This window comes from Crotalus tigris, unplaced genomic scaffold (assembly GCF_016545835.1).
Source record: "Crotalus tigris isolate CLP2741 ecotype Arizona unplaced genomic scaffold, ASM1654583v1 scf7180000018308.1980950, whole genome shotgun sequence".
Taxonomy (NCBI): domain Eukaryota; kingdom Metazoa; phylum Chordata; class Lepidosauria; order Squamata; family Viperidae; genus Crotalus; species Crotalus tigris.
Genome location: NW_024096936.1, coordinates 1463149 through 1480473, shown reverse-complemented (window position 1 = coordinate 1480473; position 17325 = coordinate 1463149). Strand labels below are relative to the sequence as shown.

Here is a 17325-nt window from a genome sequence, read left to right as displayed (position 1 = left end):
TGTACTAACAAAGTTTGCTTCTTACAAACTGAATTTGCTGTAGTTCTTGCTGGGTAAAATTATTCTGCTGACTTATTTGACTTTCAGAAATTAGCTCCTGGAGTCAATCAATTTGCATATACCTGTGTCCAAGACCACCCAATATGGGCTAACCAGCAGTTCTGGGAAACAACCTTTTATAGTGATGTGGAAAATCAAATTCGCTCTCTGTATCTTTCAACTAAGGAAGACAATCATCCACAACACTTAATGCAAAAGGTAAGTAAAACAATAATATGACATACTAATTAAAAAAGCTAAATTGCACAGGGTTTCCGGGGTTTTGTTTAACCAACAGGCTCTGTAACATGAAAAAGATTGAAAAATTCTGTTCTAAAGTACAGTATTAGCAATCTTCACCACCACTTTCTCCAAGTCAATATTAAAAATGTGGAAAAGAAGTGAGCCAAGAACAAAATTGTGTGATTCCCTCTCGACACCTCATTTCAATGTGATGAGTCATTCACAAGCACTATTTGAACATTTTAATCCAGTTGTAGCTCCAAGTACTGTAATAGACAGAGTATCCAGCCCCATTTTGCTAACTTGCTTATCAGAATATCCTGGTTACTCTGTCAAATATTTTGTTAAAATGAAGCTATAGCAGTGCTATAGTCTTCTAACAAATTTGCCCAATCTATGAAATTAATTTGATGAAACTTGCTCTGGTCAATCACATTTGTATGGCCGCCCATCTCACAAAAAAGTGAGTCTGAGCAATGTACAACAGCCCAAAGAAATAGCATATGCCTAAAGTAATCAGCGTAAAAATATAGAATCAGCATAAAAGACAATATTATAAAACAAAATACACAAACCCTAGGCAAAGAGAGAATAGAAAAGCCTGTCTCACCAATGCCTCTTCCTTGGCATTCCAGGCTGGTGACATAACCAGGTCTTGGAGGACTCCCAAGACATGGAAAGGAATGGGATTCATCTAATTTTTTTTGGGGGGGGGGAATGATCCATAAAGTGTGTGCCATAGCAGACAAGGCCTATCACCTGGGACCCACCAAATGTACATCTCTGATGTACACTATTCATACATCCACGTTGATTTCAGTAATCATTACAGTCTTTTCATAAATAAATGAAGAATTTTTGTGAATGTTCAAGCCAAATTAGATTTTCTATCCTTGTGAATCAGGAATTTCCATAGTAATATTTTCTCTCTTTAAAGATAATGAAAAAGCTGGCAGGAACTGAAAGGCTCATGCTGCTGTCAAATTTTTCTTCATTCCAAAACAACAATATTTCTAAATTTCCTCTGCTAATTTCTCCCTACACATATTCATTCACATACATTTCAGAATTGTAAATAATGTAGATTTCTTCTAGAAATTGGCAAAGTTATTTGGAGTCATGAGGAATAAACCTGACTGTTCAGCCAGAAAATTGTGTTCTCTGTACAGAACTGAAACTAAGAAGAAGCTGCATAAGTAATCAGTAAAACTAGGATGAAAATATCTGGGGTTCCTCAACATACATACATGCATACCAACAAATAAAGGAGGAAGGAAGGGAGAAGAGGTCCCTGAAGATTGCTTGGCCATAGCCAATGAATGAATCGTAGTAGTTTTTAGCGAGGGCTATAAAAAGAGGATGTTAATGGAAAGAAGAATTTGTTTTTTGTTTTTTTGCTAGAATTACCAAGAATTTTATAAGAAGAACTTGCATTCAAGTTTTGTATCTGATCTCAAATTCCAAGAAAAAGCATCAGTTCTAGACAATTTTCTATATGCTTCTTGAGAATACATGAATAGAAAACTTGATATGAAAATAATTCCATTGGCTGCATTTTTCTGATTCCTCCTCAGATTAAAGCAGATTTATTTCTCCTTTCATGAACTGCTTTGAAGTCTTATTTCTAACACCAAACTGAAAAGGCATGTCTGTCATAACATAAATTGGCTTCTTTTTGGTGTGGTTTTGTCACTCTGCCATGTATCACTTGCTTTCTGTTTTGTCATGTTTTTCTTTGGAGTGTTTTGTGTTTTTCTCTTTCCTTTCGGAAACTTTTGTTTTTGTTTTTTTTTCTTTTTAATTTTAAAGTTATATTGGGAAAGCAGTATTCTGGTATGGGAAATTGCATAAGTCACAGTTATCAGTTATATTATTCTGGAATGATACTTAATGTTTCTGTGAGTATATGGTTGTATGACTAAAGGAATATACCCTGGGCAAACTTGGTTGATGCCAATAATATGCCTGTACATGTATTGTAGACATTATAGGAATGCTGCATTGTAGAAGTATGTTACAGCCTTTAGAATGAAATGAGGAATGGAATGAGACATGCCTTAATTATCCAGGGATATTTGACTTACCAACATTATGTGCCCTAGTGATAAGTCAAAATGTCTCCATTATAGTAAAATTTGTAAAATGGAAGATTTGGTAACTCAATAGAGAGTAACAGAAGGAGGCTCTTTCTATCATATTGCCTCATACTATTAATTACATGCCTCTTGAATTATATGAAATATCAAATATGACGCAAGCACATTTTCATTTGTTTTGAAAACAAGAGCATTCTAGTTAAGCTTTATTTCCCATTGATGTCACTCAAAGATCTTGAATGTGCAGCTGAATGTGCAAAGATTTGCGGGGGGGAACATTTGTAGATATGTTGGCTTCCATACAAGCCCAACTCATGTACAGATGTCTGCAAGAGAAAAATGTGAGCAGTGTTGGCAAAGGACATGATTTTAAGAACATCTGACAAGGACTAAAGAATTGTATACAGTCAGAGAAAGATGGAGAAGAACAACAAAAAAGGGGAGGGGGAAGTTCCAAACACGTGCATGGAGAAGAACAGCTAAATTGCTGAGGAGAGAGTTGTAGCAAACATAGGTATTTTCTTGATGCCTTTCCCAATATTGTGCAGATGTCTGGAATACTATGTATATATACTATTAACACTAATGAGATCATGTAATGAAACTTGCCAAGCACCTTTGCCCTAATTTCTTAAATAGACTGCATATTTTGTCTACATGCCAACCACCTAGTTGACAGGAAGTGATACATGCAGCTGGTGAAAACTAGAACATTTTTCTGTGCTACAAAGTTATTTACATAGCTCACCCATTCATATAATACAATAACAACAAATAGAATGTAATAACAAATAGAAAGCAGAAATAAATAATTGTTACACTAGACTAGAGTGAAGACCGAAATAATAATATTGTTACCAATTTTTTAAAAGGATACTTTTTAAAAAGGCAAAAGCAAACCAAAAAGAAGATGAAGAAAAATCTTTTTTAAAAAAAATAGCATTATGATAGCCTCCCTCTCTTTTTTTCTCAGCTCATAATTGCTATTTATACTATACTAGTAATGGTGCACCTATGATACATGTGTCAAAAGTGACATGCCATGCTATTTTGGGTGTGGTTCACCAACACCTGACAACTATTCTCAAAAGCACACCCCATTCTCATGTGATTTTTGAAGGGTACAGAGGCTTCCGGATCCTCTGAGGACCCTCTGAGCCTCTGAAAATCCTCTGAGAACAGGGCATGCTTTCTTGTGATTTTCCAAGGCTGCAGAGGCCACAGAAGAGCTTTCTCCATAGTTGTTTTGAGAACTAAGGCCTGATGCAACCCACAGCAGCCCCAGCCTGGAAAGAAAGGCCTGTCAATAGAAAGAGAACACAGCCTGAAGATAAGCAGTGTGCAGAATGCTGCTATACAGGGTAGCCTAGGTTGCTGTGAGGGCTAGAGAATTAGTTCTTCTTTAATTGAGTGGAGAAAGGGATAACACGCCAGCGGAATCACATCAGGCATTTTCCTAGTTTATGACATGCTGAAACCAAAAGGTTTAACATCACTGTACTGTAATTTAGACCTTTGTAATGACAGCTCATTTCTCTTTGGTTCATTTTGATTACTATTTTTAAAACAATTTCTTTTTCTTCAAAGGCTATATTCTTTTTCATAATAATTTTATTAAAGTTTATAAGTACAAAAATAAAAAATTAATACACTCTAAGGGAAAAAATAGAAAAGAGACATTTAAAGAGGTAGAATAAAGGAAATGAGAAATACGGGGGGGGGAAGATGACTCCCCACCTCCAGAGAAGTAAAAACCATTTCAGTAACTAAATAGCTTCTCTAATATTTCAATTTTAAAAAAAGATTTCTTCCCATTTTTCATTCCTTATCAATAATCCAATTATAAAAACTCATCATTCAGTACTAATCAACAAGTGTCTATTAAGAGCTACCAGAAATATTAATTTTATTTATATTTACTTATATTTACTGTTTTGAGCATTTGGGTGTAAATACCAATATTTCAGGCACATAGAGAAATACATAATACATATTTATCTATATTACGGTAGTCTGGCCCAAGATGAAATCCATTAAATCCAGTCACTCTAATAAAATTAAACTGATGCCATATTCTGTACACAATTATTTCAGAATATATTATTCCTGAAACATTGTCTTGTTCAGCCACTAAAATTTCAGCTACAGATTAAAAATTAAAATAATCTATTTAAAAAACATATTTTTAACAGTCCTCCCTGAGGACTCAGAGGCTCTCAGGACTCTCTGAGGCTCTAATTCACATTTACTAATCTCTTTCAAATTTCTTTCTCCTTGAAAACATCATCAATTTTTTTTCTCATTAATTTGTCTGGTATGCAGTTATTTTTCCAATCTTTAAAAACCAAAACCTGGTGGGATATAAAAATCAGATATATGAAGGAACAGTATGAGAACGAATGATCAACTCGGCAACTTCTATTTTGTCATCATCACATATCAACAGTTCCTATATCAGTAAGTTGTATTCCAGGGATGTTTGAATAAGAAAATTTTAGTGCACATCAAATCATGTGTTCTGCTCATACGCAAGGCCAATGCTTAAAAAATCAAGGAACAGGTCAATCTGTTAATTAATCTATATACAAGTATATTGTTTCTTCAAACACCTCAGTTATATAATTGGCTAAACCAGTGGATTACTTCATACATCTTTACAAATTTGTTAACTTTTATGCAGTTTGAAATATAAGATGACAGTGTTCAAAGCTATATTTTAGATGATTAAACTACAACTATTATTTAGCCAAAATCGATTTTTCAAGGATATTCATGACTTTGAGTAAGTGTAGAATGAGCATGGGGAAGATAAATCCCCACTTTGATTTTATTTTTCATTGGGATGAAAAGCATTCATTGCTTGAATTTGGTTAAACTGCTGTGAATATATACACATAATTTTTCCATTGCTGCATATTCTTCAATTTTGGTCTCCTAATCTTATGTTGACAGCAAGATTTCTCCTTTCCAGTGTTGCACCAGATTTATTATTGCTGCCATCAGCATATGTTTTAATAAATTGTGATGTTTTTCAGCTATATTCCTTGAGATCATACCTAATAGAAATATTTGTGGTTTTAATTCAAATTTTATGTTCAGAGGTTTTTGGATGTTTTGGTGCATTTTTTCCAATACTTTTGAGTCTTTTGCATAACTATCACATATGGAAAATTGTTCCTTCTTTGTTGTGGCATTTTCAATATGTATTATTCATGAATTATCCATTTTGGCAATAATTGAGTTCTATGCCATCTGTAAAATATTTTGTGCCAATTTTTCCTCAAACTGCAGCTTGATATAAATTGTATTGATTTTTTTTCCACAGTTTTTCCTATTGTTCCACTGTTCTTTGACGTTCTGCATTCATTTTATCATACCATTTTTTACTAGTTCATTCTCAGCATAAGCCATTCACAAAGGAACAGCAAATTTACATCACAGAGCAAAGGAGAATAATCCATAGGAAACTTTTAAAGAAAATTAAACTTGAATACACTATATAGTATTAACAATCATATATTGCCATGCATTCTTTGGGCATCTGTCAAAAATAATTGGAATAGTACTTTTTAGTTTTTTTCTTTTATATTATTGGATGTTATGCTTTTACTGGGTCTGATCTTGAATGTATTGGAAAATGGAATACAACTCAAGATGGGAATTTTGAGAGGGAAAATCTGAATAACACAGAGCTCCAGATTTGTTATATCCTAAGGCAGGGCAAAGTAGATGCGAAAGCAGGATTGGGTTTGAGACTTGGAGTAGCACAAGATCCTACCTGTGAAAGTCAGTTGTCTCTTCATACCCAATAGCATGACTATTTAAGTGATATAGAAGCTGCATCCAGTATCAAGTCACCTTCTGATTTTCATTCTCCTTGAAACTTTGTGTTATCCTATTGTGGTTTATGGTTTTTTTAGTCTTCATCACGGTGTCTTGAATATATTAAGACAAAGTTATCAACCTAAATTCCTAATTTTTTCTCACTTTGATTTTTGATTTGATTTATACTCTTGTTTCTTGTTCTAGAGGAGGAAAACATTTTAAATGTTGGAAATAAAATCATATCTAGCTATTTTTCTTTTCCAGGAGAAGTTTTCCGAAGACCAAGGGCAAGAAAAAACTGCCATGGACTTGGCAGCTGAGCAGTTACGTTTGTGGCCAACGCTTAGTAAAGAGACTCAGCAACAGCTGGTACAAAGTGAAGAAAGCATGGTATTCAGCCAAGCAATTCACTTTGCCAACCTCATGGTGTATCTGTTAGTGCCACTGGACACCAGTAAAAACAAACTGCTAAGAATGTCAGCTACAGGAGACTGGGAGAGTGGAAGCAATAGCATTGTCACAAATAGGTGTGTCAGCAGAATTCCCACATCGTTACAATTAGTTTTCGTACAGAGTGATTTATTTTTTTACCCCAACATGAATTTAGCTTACTGGAATTGCTTTCTTAGCATTGCAGGCAGTGTTGCAGAGAGTTATGATACTGAAAGTGGTTTTGAAGATTCTGAAAATAATGATGTTGCCAATGCAGTGGTGCGCTTCATTACCAGATTCATAGACAAGGTTTGTACTGAAAGTGGAGTTACACAGGATCACATCCGAAGTCTTCATTGTATGATACCAGGTATGAGGAACCATGTTCTTGTCTTGAACTCCTCTCAGGGAGATATTTTGTTCTGTCTCAGAAAAGATACCTTAGTTGTATACATGTGTGTTCTTTTAAGGTGAAAATGAGAGTTTGTTAATCTAATTTTAGTCACTGTAATGGGTTTTCTGGAGACAAGTTTCAGAATGGATAAGCTGTTTTGTTAGTCTGCTTTATTCTTGCTGTATTATGCTCATGTGGGGTGGCATTTATTCCTAGGTATTGTAGCCATGCACATTGAGACTCTGGAGGCTGTCCATCGAGAAAGTAGGAGGTTGCCACCAATACAGAAGGCAAGTATTTCAGGCTGTTTATTCTGCTTTATAGCTGTGAGAAATACAGTCAGTTTGACAGCTTCAGCTTTCCTTTTTTCTAATGTATTTGATAACCTTTGAAAAGTTTGAAGTATGCCTAGAAAACTAATAATTTCAACAGATAAGCAGCTTTTCTATAGTTGTGTGAAATACATATCAGAGAAAATACTGTAGTTCAGCCAAAGCTCTAAGTAAAAACAAGCTGCTATTATATGTACGCTGATGATTTAACATCCATTGTCTGCTGTGACCCCAGCTTTAAATCAAGGAGCAATTTAACCAATAAAGCTTTTTCTTCAGACAAAAGAGTAATTAACTAATCAAAACCTTTTCTCCCTTATCCTTAATCCCTATAGCGTAACAGTAAATTGTTCACTTCTGATCATGAATAATGATAAAAGATCTATAATATTCTAAGAGTGGGGAAGCAGTGATTGACCAACCAATATAATTTATCCCTTCTTACAGGGTTCTTGAATCAAATAAAAAAGGGAGATGAGTACCCTGTCCCAGAGGATTATTAATTTTCTGTAGGTGGAGCATCTCTTCCAATTTAATAGGCAAAATCTGGTTATAGAAAAAAAAATTGCTCTTGAATGGAAATCTTCCTAGGCTACACTGAATTTGCAGAAAAGATTCAGTCCCACTCCTTCAAACTAACTTTGCCAGATTTGTTATAAAATGCTGTTGCAATAATCATAGGCAAAATAAATTATTTGAAGTTATATTGTATTTGTTATGTTGCAAGTTTGTTGTTGTTGTTGTTTTAAAAAAAATACCTTTGGGTTCAGCCCAAGATTCTACGACCAGATTTGCTGCCAGGGGAAGAGTTTGTGTGTGAAGGTCTCCGTGTGCTCTTGGATCCTGATGGCAGAGAAGAGGCAACTGGAGGATTGCTTGGAGGACCTCATATTCTTCCTGCAGAAGGAGCTTTGTTCCTTACTACATACAGAGTTATATTTAAAGGCACCCCTCATGATCAACTAGGTATGATGTTTGTTATGAGTGTCAAAGTAATACGTTTTCCAGTAGCCATGGAAGGTTAACTTATTTATTAATTGTTGTTATTTATTGTTTTATTATTTTAATGTATATTAGTTTTAATGTTTCCAAGCCACACAGAGTTGTCTCTGACGAGATGGGTGGCACATAATTTTAATCAATCAATCAATAAACAAACCAACACGCAAATTAACTAACTTCCAATCCTACATTCCATTTATATTGCTTCTAAAATAAAATTCATATCAAGATTTTTAACTGACTATTTCACTCAGGATAACTTTCTGCAACCCTTACAGTTAATTAAATGCAGAATTGGTACAAGTGTTCTTGTAATAAGGTATATTATGCTCTGACTATAAAGTGGACATGCTATTTATGATATTCTGTGATAGATTTGCAAGACCTGAAAGTAAAATTGTCCCTATCTAGAATCGTTTGACTCCATGGTTAGTGCAATCCCATTATTACTAAGTACTAGTCTAATTACATTGGGGCTTGATGTTTATTATGGCCATAAACCAGCATAGTTTTCTTTATATGCATTTTTTAACTATTAAAATAAGTCTACCATTGACACCAAGTGAGTTTCAAAACATTGGTGCTGACTTTTAAACCTTGTATATCTTAGCATATAAGATAAATTTCAAGAGCTGTCTTCCATCTGCTCTGTCCAAATCATTATATTTTCAATCCCATGGGGATATTTTACCCTTTTAGATTGTATCTTTATTGGGTCTGTATTAAGTTAGTATGTTCATTTTTGCATGTATTGAATGTATTGTTTTCTTCTTTCCTGTGTTGTTGATTATCTATTTTATTTTTCTCTCTTTCCCCTTTTCTTGTTCTTTTTCTCTCTCTCCCACATATGCACACAAACAAAAATCATTTTCGATACTTCGCTTTCATAATAAGAAGCACCATCTCCTAGCATATGCTTATTTAATGAATATATGATTCTAGAACTAATAGTTGTTAGCCAGCATCAATTTCTTTAATTTCATGACAGTTAAATACACATCAAGATAATAAAAAATGGCTTGGTAATTTCCTTCCTTCTCAGACCTATATATTGTATTTCCTTATGATGACTCAGATCATTTACAGATGGCTTTTTAAAAAATATTGTCTGGTTACATTATTTAAAATAAAATTAAAGCTTAATATTTATGTCTTCAGAAGATAAGGGATTTATTTTTTTATTACAAAACAAGGAAATTGATGTTAAATATTTAGGCAGAGTGCTATCCACCAGGATTCCTTGCACTCCCTAGTGGTATTTTTTTTTTATAAAAGGGAATTAATAATAGAATATTATTTCAAAATGCCATGAGAACAAGCAATGTGAACAAGCACAAAAACATTTATCTTAGGAATGAGAAAAATAATACCATTCCTTGATTAGCATTATTGTTATTTAAATGTAGCTGTACTTTTTTGAGGATAAACATTGTATTGTGCAGTTTCTGTGGGTTTTATAAAAATAAACTCCAATTACTTCTAGACACCATGGAAACAGTGGTAGAAGTGATTCATCAATATTTTTCACCAGTGCTTAGAATGAGAAACAGTGTTAATAATATTTCTACATTCAGAATAATAGGGATAGTTTTTACTGGCATGGTTGTGTCTGATGTTCACTATTTAGCAAATAGGTGCCAGGAAAAGACAGTTTCTTTGATATAACAAATAACAAGGGTGACATCACTGGCCTTGCAGAATTGTTTAAAATAATGCAGGAAATATAAAATATATGATCTTTATGAGGAATGCTGCTGCAATACATTTTTTGCCTGAAGTAGAACTAAAAATTGCAACTACAGTTCATTTAGCAAAGCCAGAAGCCTTATGTCCAGACAGATTATTTTGACCCATGAGACAGGAAATACCATAAGCAACTATTCTTGTTGTCTCTTCTTGTCTTGTCTGCTAGATGAGAGTGTAGTTCAGCTGACTAAAAATAGCTACTTCCGGGCAGCAGGAAATATCAAAACAGTACAGGTACAAAACTCAGTAAAGTTATAGAAATAGTAAGGATCAGTATTCCTGATTCTACCCTGTCTAGTTTGGCTGTTGACAAATACATTTCTTTCAAAGAGTAAAGAAACTCTTTTAATAAATATTAAGAAAACAGTACAACCATTAGAAGTATGGGGGACGGTAAATAAAAAATAGATCAATATAAATAAAAAATAGATCAATACACTAGATGTAATTTATCTGTCCTTGAGATTTTAATTCCTTTAGCTTTGCCATAGGCCTTTTATGTGGTCTGACTTCCTCATGTATGAATATATCTTTCCAGTTACCTTACTTGACCCATGATGCAATGTTTCTCTCCTGATATTCTTAGTTGGAGAACAAACAGTTATTCGGAGCTTCCCTATTGCTTCAGTAACAAAGGAAAAGAAAATTACCATCCAAAACCAACTTCAACAAAGTATGCAAGAAGGGCTGCAGATCACCTCAGCTACCTTTCAGGTAAATAGAATATCAAAACCTCATAGGTCAGAATTATTCTTGTTTTGAAAGTCCTGTTGATTTCAAAGGCCTTTATTTTGTAACTACTCTGGATATCTTGAATAAGAAAGAAGAATATAAACTAATTGAGTTATGTGCCAAAGTAGTTTTTTAAAAATTTGTGAAAGTGGACACCTGCCTGCACAAAACACTTCTGCCTGCTCTCCATTGCCTTTTTGCTCCAGCTTATCATCCTGAGCAGAACTGACAACATTCTCCTGAGATACTTATTAGAGAAATATATTAAGAGACCAAAGAAGGGAAGTATAAAACTTACTTTAAAAGAAAAATAAGCAATAAAAGAATCTCTTTCCCTTTGTTATGTTACAGTACAGTTAGTTTATAGCACAAAAGATACGTACTACTGGACAAATTGTGAATCATTGTCAATGAATTCACTGACAAATCAGTGAATCCCTGGGGAACAGAAGCTGAGACAACTTCAACATTATACAATATTAAAGATACATAATCCAGCAAATTTGAATGCTTACTTATTATTTATGTTCAGTTGTCTACAGATTCATAATAAGAAAATAGTTCGCTTGGATTCACACTGAAACATACAATTTGATCCATGGTGCTTAAACCTTTGTATGCAATTGTACCACTCCACACATAGGTTTTTAAAAGTGAGAAATAATATAGTCCTATTATAATACATAATCTTGAAACAATATATTCCTAAACCTAAAATATATTACTGTATAGCTTAAATGCTTCTTTTAACTATAAGTTTAAATGTTATTAATTATAAAAATGTTAAAAATGATATATTTAAAACATATTCTTGTTAATTTACATGCAGTGTATTTTTAAATGATATATTAAGATTTAAAACTTTATAATGATGTTTAACTTAGCAATACCATTTTCTATTGCCCTAATGCCAAATATCCTAAAATCTCTTTATCTTTTATATTTCAGTATTTATATTTTACTTTCTCTCATTACATCTTTTTATTTGCAGCTGATCAAGGTAGCTTTTGATGAGGAAGTGAGCCCTGAAGTTGTAGAGATATTTAAGAAGCAGCTGATGAAGTTTCGCTATCCTCAGTCCATCTTCAGTACTTTTGCTTTTGCAGCTGGCCAAACAGCACCTCAGATCATCTTGCCAAAGCAAAAGGAGAAAAACACTTCCTTTCGGTAATGATTTCCCCTTTTATTTATGTGTCACATTTATTAGAAATATTCTTTTAGTATTTTAGTGTAGAAATATAGAGTGGCATGATGGCCTAGTGGTGAAGATGCTCGCCTCCTACTTGGAAGTTTGAGAGTTCAATCCTAGGTAGCGGCAGATGTTTCTGTCTCAGGGCGCAAAAGATGTCTGCCACGAACTCAGCATAGGTGTCAGGAAGAGTATCCGGCCAGTAAATGCTGAGCTCTATCCAGTCACTCCGATTCTACTCAACTAGGAACTACAGGATTGTACAAAGGGGAAAAAATGTTCTTAATTTTAGTTGATTTCGATTTTATACCAGGCTTTAACAAAGGAGGTAGTGCCATATGCCTGAAATAAAAATGATGAAAATGAACAAGTAAAATAATAGTGCATTTACTGTGATCAACCCACACTTCTGTATTTCTTCTGTATTTCTGATTATTGAAAGAGGAAATGCATTCTGAATGTCTATTTAAGGTACACACATGAAAATGGTTTGTGAAAGCTAAACTCGTGGGCATAATAGCAGGTATGGGGGCTCCACAGTATACCACTCATTGAAATAAAGCTCAGCACAAACATATTTTGGAGGAAAGAGGAGAATATACAGTTGCTAGCATTCTCTTTCAGCAAAAGTACAAATATTTTTACTTTTTTCTGAATTTAGCACTCTTTCAAAAACAATTGTAAAAGGAGCAAAACGTGCAGGGAAAATGACAATTGGCCGGCAGCACTTACTAAAAAAAAAGACAGGAACAATCATAGAGGAAAGGGCAAATCGTCCTGGATGGAATGAAGAAGATGATGTCTCAGGTAATAATAGATTGGCGCATTCTTTTTTGCCACTGTCTTGTTACACAAGTCACTATATACTAAGCTACTAAAATTATTGCACCTTTAGTTTCAGATGACAGTGAAATGCACACGAGTGGTACTTTGAAAGCATCAGAAAAATCAACAATGGAGCAGCTAGTGGAAAGAGCTTGTTTTAGAGACTATCAGCGGTTGGGGTTAGGAACCATCAGTAATAGTTCTTCACGTTCAAAAACAGAATACTTTCGAATAACAGCTTTAAACAGGATGTATTCCCTTTGCAGAAGGTAAGCCAGCTTACTTATTAACATAGATCTAAGTTACATGATCCACTTGTCACAATTTTTAGTCTATATTACAAATGGCTGAAAAAAATATTCTTTATCTCTGTGGAGGGAAGACTTCTAGTTCAGTATCAAAGCAGAGGGTTTACTTGTAAAAAATCTCAAATAAAGTTCCTGACATCTGCAGATTGGGTTAGGAAAGATAGTGCTTCAATTCACTGAATGTGATATGGTATTAATCTAATTGGACCAGTAATTGGACCCTTATATTTCTAAACAAGAGGAGATGTAGTTTGTTGATAACTAGATTATCATCTGTGTGCAGTCATTCATGAGATACCAACATTTAAAAATCATTTGATCTACAGTTTTTCTCATTGCAATACTAATCTGATTAATGTTTATCAGCAAATAAAACACTTTAGCTTTTAAAAAAATTGATAGGTATGTGCACATGTAGAAACTGAAGTATATATAGAATATTAAGAGTTAAGGATATAGTCAGAAGTTAGGATTTCTAGCATTTAGCAACCATAAAGACTGCTCAATAAAACTGCCAGAATCTTTTTATTTTTTTGTGGGCATTTGTTTAGATGTTCATAATCTTCCCATTACAACTATTTAAACACTACAGCCTGGTTTCAGATGGATAGTTTAGGAATGTTATCAGTCACTGAGTGATTTCCCTTTATAAGCATAAGTGTCTGTTGTGCTGCTTCCTTTGTACTTTTTACCCAGTACTTAACTACTGTAGTTCTGTTTTTGTTTTTGTTTTTAATTTGTTGACAGTGGCCTACCAGGGAGAAGAGAGATTGCTGCTGAAAAATGGATCACTGCCCTTGTAGAGTTTTTTTTAAAGTTTTTTTCCTCACTATATCTTTGTGAGAACTCTTCTCAGCTAGAGAAAGCAATATCTTTTTAAACTGCCTATCTATTTCAAATACTTAAATATTTTTTACCAAATTTGTTCATTTTGCATCCAGGAACTTTCATGCAAGAACAGTTTCATCCACGATTGTGGTGTTAAGTCTCTCTCTGTGTGTATCTGTGTGTTTCTGTCTGTGTGTGCATGGTGGTAGAGTGATAGCTCTCATATAGCTAGAGATTGAAAAGTTGGGTGAGAGAAGATTTTAATATTGATATAAGCAGGCAAAACAAAGCAGATTTTTTTAATCGACTGCATGAAATAGACTAATATTGTTAAGATCAGGTTGTCTGCTAACAATGACCTGTGAAATCTTACACAGAGCTCCCAACTTTAGGCTGGAGGAAACCTCACTTGAATTTGCAGCATCATAAATGGCTGAATGAATTGAATTGCAACTGATCCAGAAAAAAATTGGCTTTGTTGCCCAAGCAAACAGTATCATGGAAATAAGCATTTTAGAGTTGATGTTGAATAAAGACAAATGCTTAATGCTTAACTAAAAGAGGTCCTGGAGAGGTGGAAGAATGGGGCCCAGAGTTTCAGCTACTTCACTATGCTTACCTTACTACAGAACTTCACTAGTATTTTTATTCTTGTTCCTCTTCTTTCAGAATCCTATCTCTTCCAGGAAGCCTACCTATATGACTTTATTTAAATTAAATAAGATTTATTGTACATTTTAGAAATTATAACACTATTGCTAACATTAGTTGTGTAAATGGCATCTTAGGCAGATCATTTATATAATGGTGTACAGGAAAAATCTCCAGTACATTTGTATCAATCATTGGAATATGAAAAAGAAAAACACCCAGTGAATTTTGCAACCACCCTTGGGAATGTACTACTTTCATAAGAGCTTAATTACTTTATTTTTTAAAACTGTGTTTAATATGCAAGTTTGTGTTGTGTAGTTCCAAAACATACAGATCATCAGAAATATTTTAAATGTGTTTATTTTCATATATGCACAAATGACCACGGACACTTTCATCCAAATTCATCTTATTAAAAAATGTTCCAAAACTCTAAAATCTGGTTGGAAAACTTGAACAAAACTTTACAGCTGAATATTTTTTTTATAAAAAGTTATATAATCAGCTATTTGTATACTACGGCATTAAGCAGATTTTGAGGCAAGCCAGAGTTCATTTCTTCTCAGGGCCAAAATATTGATTGTGTTACATTTAGAACATCTAAACTTTCTTGTTCATAGAAAGTAAATACTTATGAACAGTCAATTGTGGACAAATATGAAATATACATGTTATTTTTTATTGGTTTCTGTAGTGACTGCCTTACTTTTGTATGATGCTAAATATGCCTTCTATAATATAACATATTACTATAATTAAAAATAAAAATAATATAATTAAGCTGTTAGAGCAAAATGATAGGGATAGAATTACTAAGCCAGTTCAGCAGAATGAAGAAAAAGACCCTCCAAGAGCATGAGTTGCATTAAATTATTGTTTCTAATAACTTTTATTTTAATACTTAATCCAATAATATGTTAAGAACTGTGCTGGCAAGAACTGAGTAAGTATGACCAAGATTCCTTCTTTTTAATTACTTATTGTGGAAAAATAATAACAACATTGTTCCTTAATTTTGAACCTGCAGAGTTGAGTATGAACAATAAAGACATCTGTGCATTCAGCTTTGTCCATTCCCACCTCCAGAGTTGGGAAGAAATCTAAAGGCATTTGGCAATTACACACACGAGGCACTTATAGTAGAACCTCTTTCCTGCTTTGGATCAATAAAAATTAGTGGAGAATTTCACTGACTAAAACTGAAAAGAAATCCCAGCATATCTGATCAGCACTAGTCAGATTGGAGAAGAAAAAGATAGGCAAGAACTTGGCAGTCAGAATTTTTGGCTTGGCTACCAATAATTATTGGCTGTTCCCAGCCAATATTTGTGAAATACTGTGTATTGGTGCTCTGTTTTGTAAAGGAAATATTGGGTTAAAAATAAGCTGTTGAAGTAAAAATATTTTCATCAATCTCCTATAAAAATATTGTTTGCATTAAAATTGTCATTTCTGAATGATCGCAATGCTTACCTTACTACAGAACATAACCCTACCAATAAAATAAATAAATAAATGGTATTAATGCCATTAGCAAATTGTAGGAAATCTGGACTGAAAAGGAACTGCTGAAAAGAGCCAAAGGGAAAAGTCTACCATGAGAAAGTCATTGGGGGGGGGGGAGAGGGGATGATATCTTGACTTCTCAATAGTGGACAGGTAATAGAATCTATTTTACATAATCCATTGTATGAAAGTAATGGTTTTTGAACCTGCTTCCTGAGACAAAAAGTTTAATATTGATCAAGTAAAATGATGAAAAATTGTTAAAAGTTTAAGCATGCAGTTTTTTTAAAGTAGTTTACAATGCATATACAGTATATATATTTAAAAGCTTATTGTTTGGGAAGATTTATAAAGAGCACCACCCCCCCCCAAACAGGTTTTAGATGGTCCAATGGCTTCTGACTCTTTGGGCTATGGCAGATTTGACAGGAAATTACCCTAGCCTGGAAATATCTGTTAAAATAGATATAGGTGATATCTATTTTATGTTAGGTGATATGTTAGGTGGTCTTTTTTGGGTTGTTGCCACTGCTTTTCGGTGCCAGAACAAAGATGTTTATTAGCTCTTGGAGTTTTCAGATGTTCTAAGTTCACACAGTATCTAATCTGTTGTTATACTGGAAACTGACCAGGAGAATTCTGTAATGAGAAGTCACATTAGCTTTTATTTATAACCAATTCCATTGTATGTCTTTCCCTTTTTCACTTTATTCCAGTTACCCAGGATTGCTAGTGGTACCTCAGTGCATACAGGATAGCAGCCTGCAAAGAGTAGCTCGCTGCTATCGGCACAATCGCTTGCCAGTGGTATGTTGGAAAAACTCAAAAACAAGTACATTCCTGTTTCGAGCTGGTGGTTTCCATGGGAAAGGAGTTGTTGGCCTTTTCAAATCACAAAATACACAAACCTCAGGTGAGATTATGATTTGTATGAATAATCTCATAGAATTGGAAGGTATTTATATCATCAGTTTTTATTACATTGTGCCAGTCTTTACAAATACTTTAGGTCTTTCTAAAAAAAACTAATACTTTCTCCAAACAAGTGTCTCCAGATGTTCTGAACTTAACCTCCACACAGGTAAAATGTACTGGTAGTTAAAATGCACTTGGAGGGAAGTAGAATGGGGAAAATTATCTTAGTGTATCATGTATCATGGAACCTATATCTAAT

The 17325-nt window shown here is 33.8% G+C and overlaps 1 protein-coding gene across 2 annotated transcripts in view; it reads left to right on the top strand.

Moving 5' to 3' along the window:
• SBF2 (SET binding factor 2) overlaps positions 1-17325 on the top strand; it is a 228370-nt gene that overhangs the window by 174915 nt on the left and 36130 nt on the right. For both annotated transcript variants that reach the window (XM_039350252.1, XM_039350253.1), the window contains exons 18-27: positions 88-258; positions 6468-6730; positions 6833-7005; positions 7246-7319; positions 8132-8327; positions 10696-10823; positions 11833-12008; positions 12692-12837; positions 12926-13124; positions 16868-17064. In XM_039350252.1, coding sequence (XP_039206186.1) covers positions 88-258; positions 6468-6730; positions 6833-7005; positions 7246-7319; positions 8132-8327; positions 10696-10823; positions 11833-12008; positions 12692-12837; positions 12926-13124; positions 16868-17064 — 1723 coding nt within the window. The remainder of the gene's footprint in view (positions 1-87; positions 259-6467; positions 6731-6832; positions 7006-7245; positions 7320-8131; positions 8328-10695; positions 10824-11832; positions 12009-12691; positions 12838-12925; positions 13125-16867; positions 17065-17325) is intronic.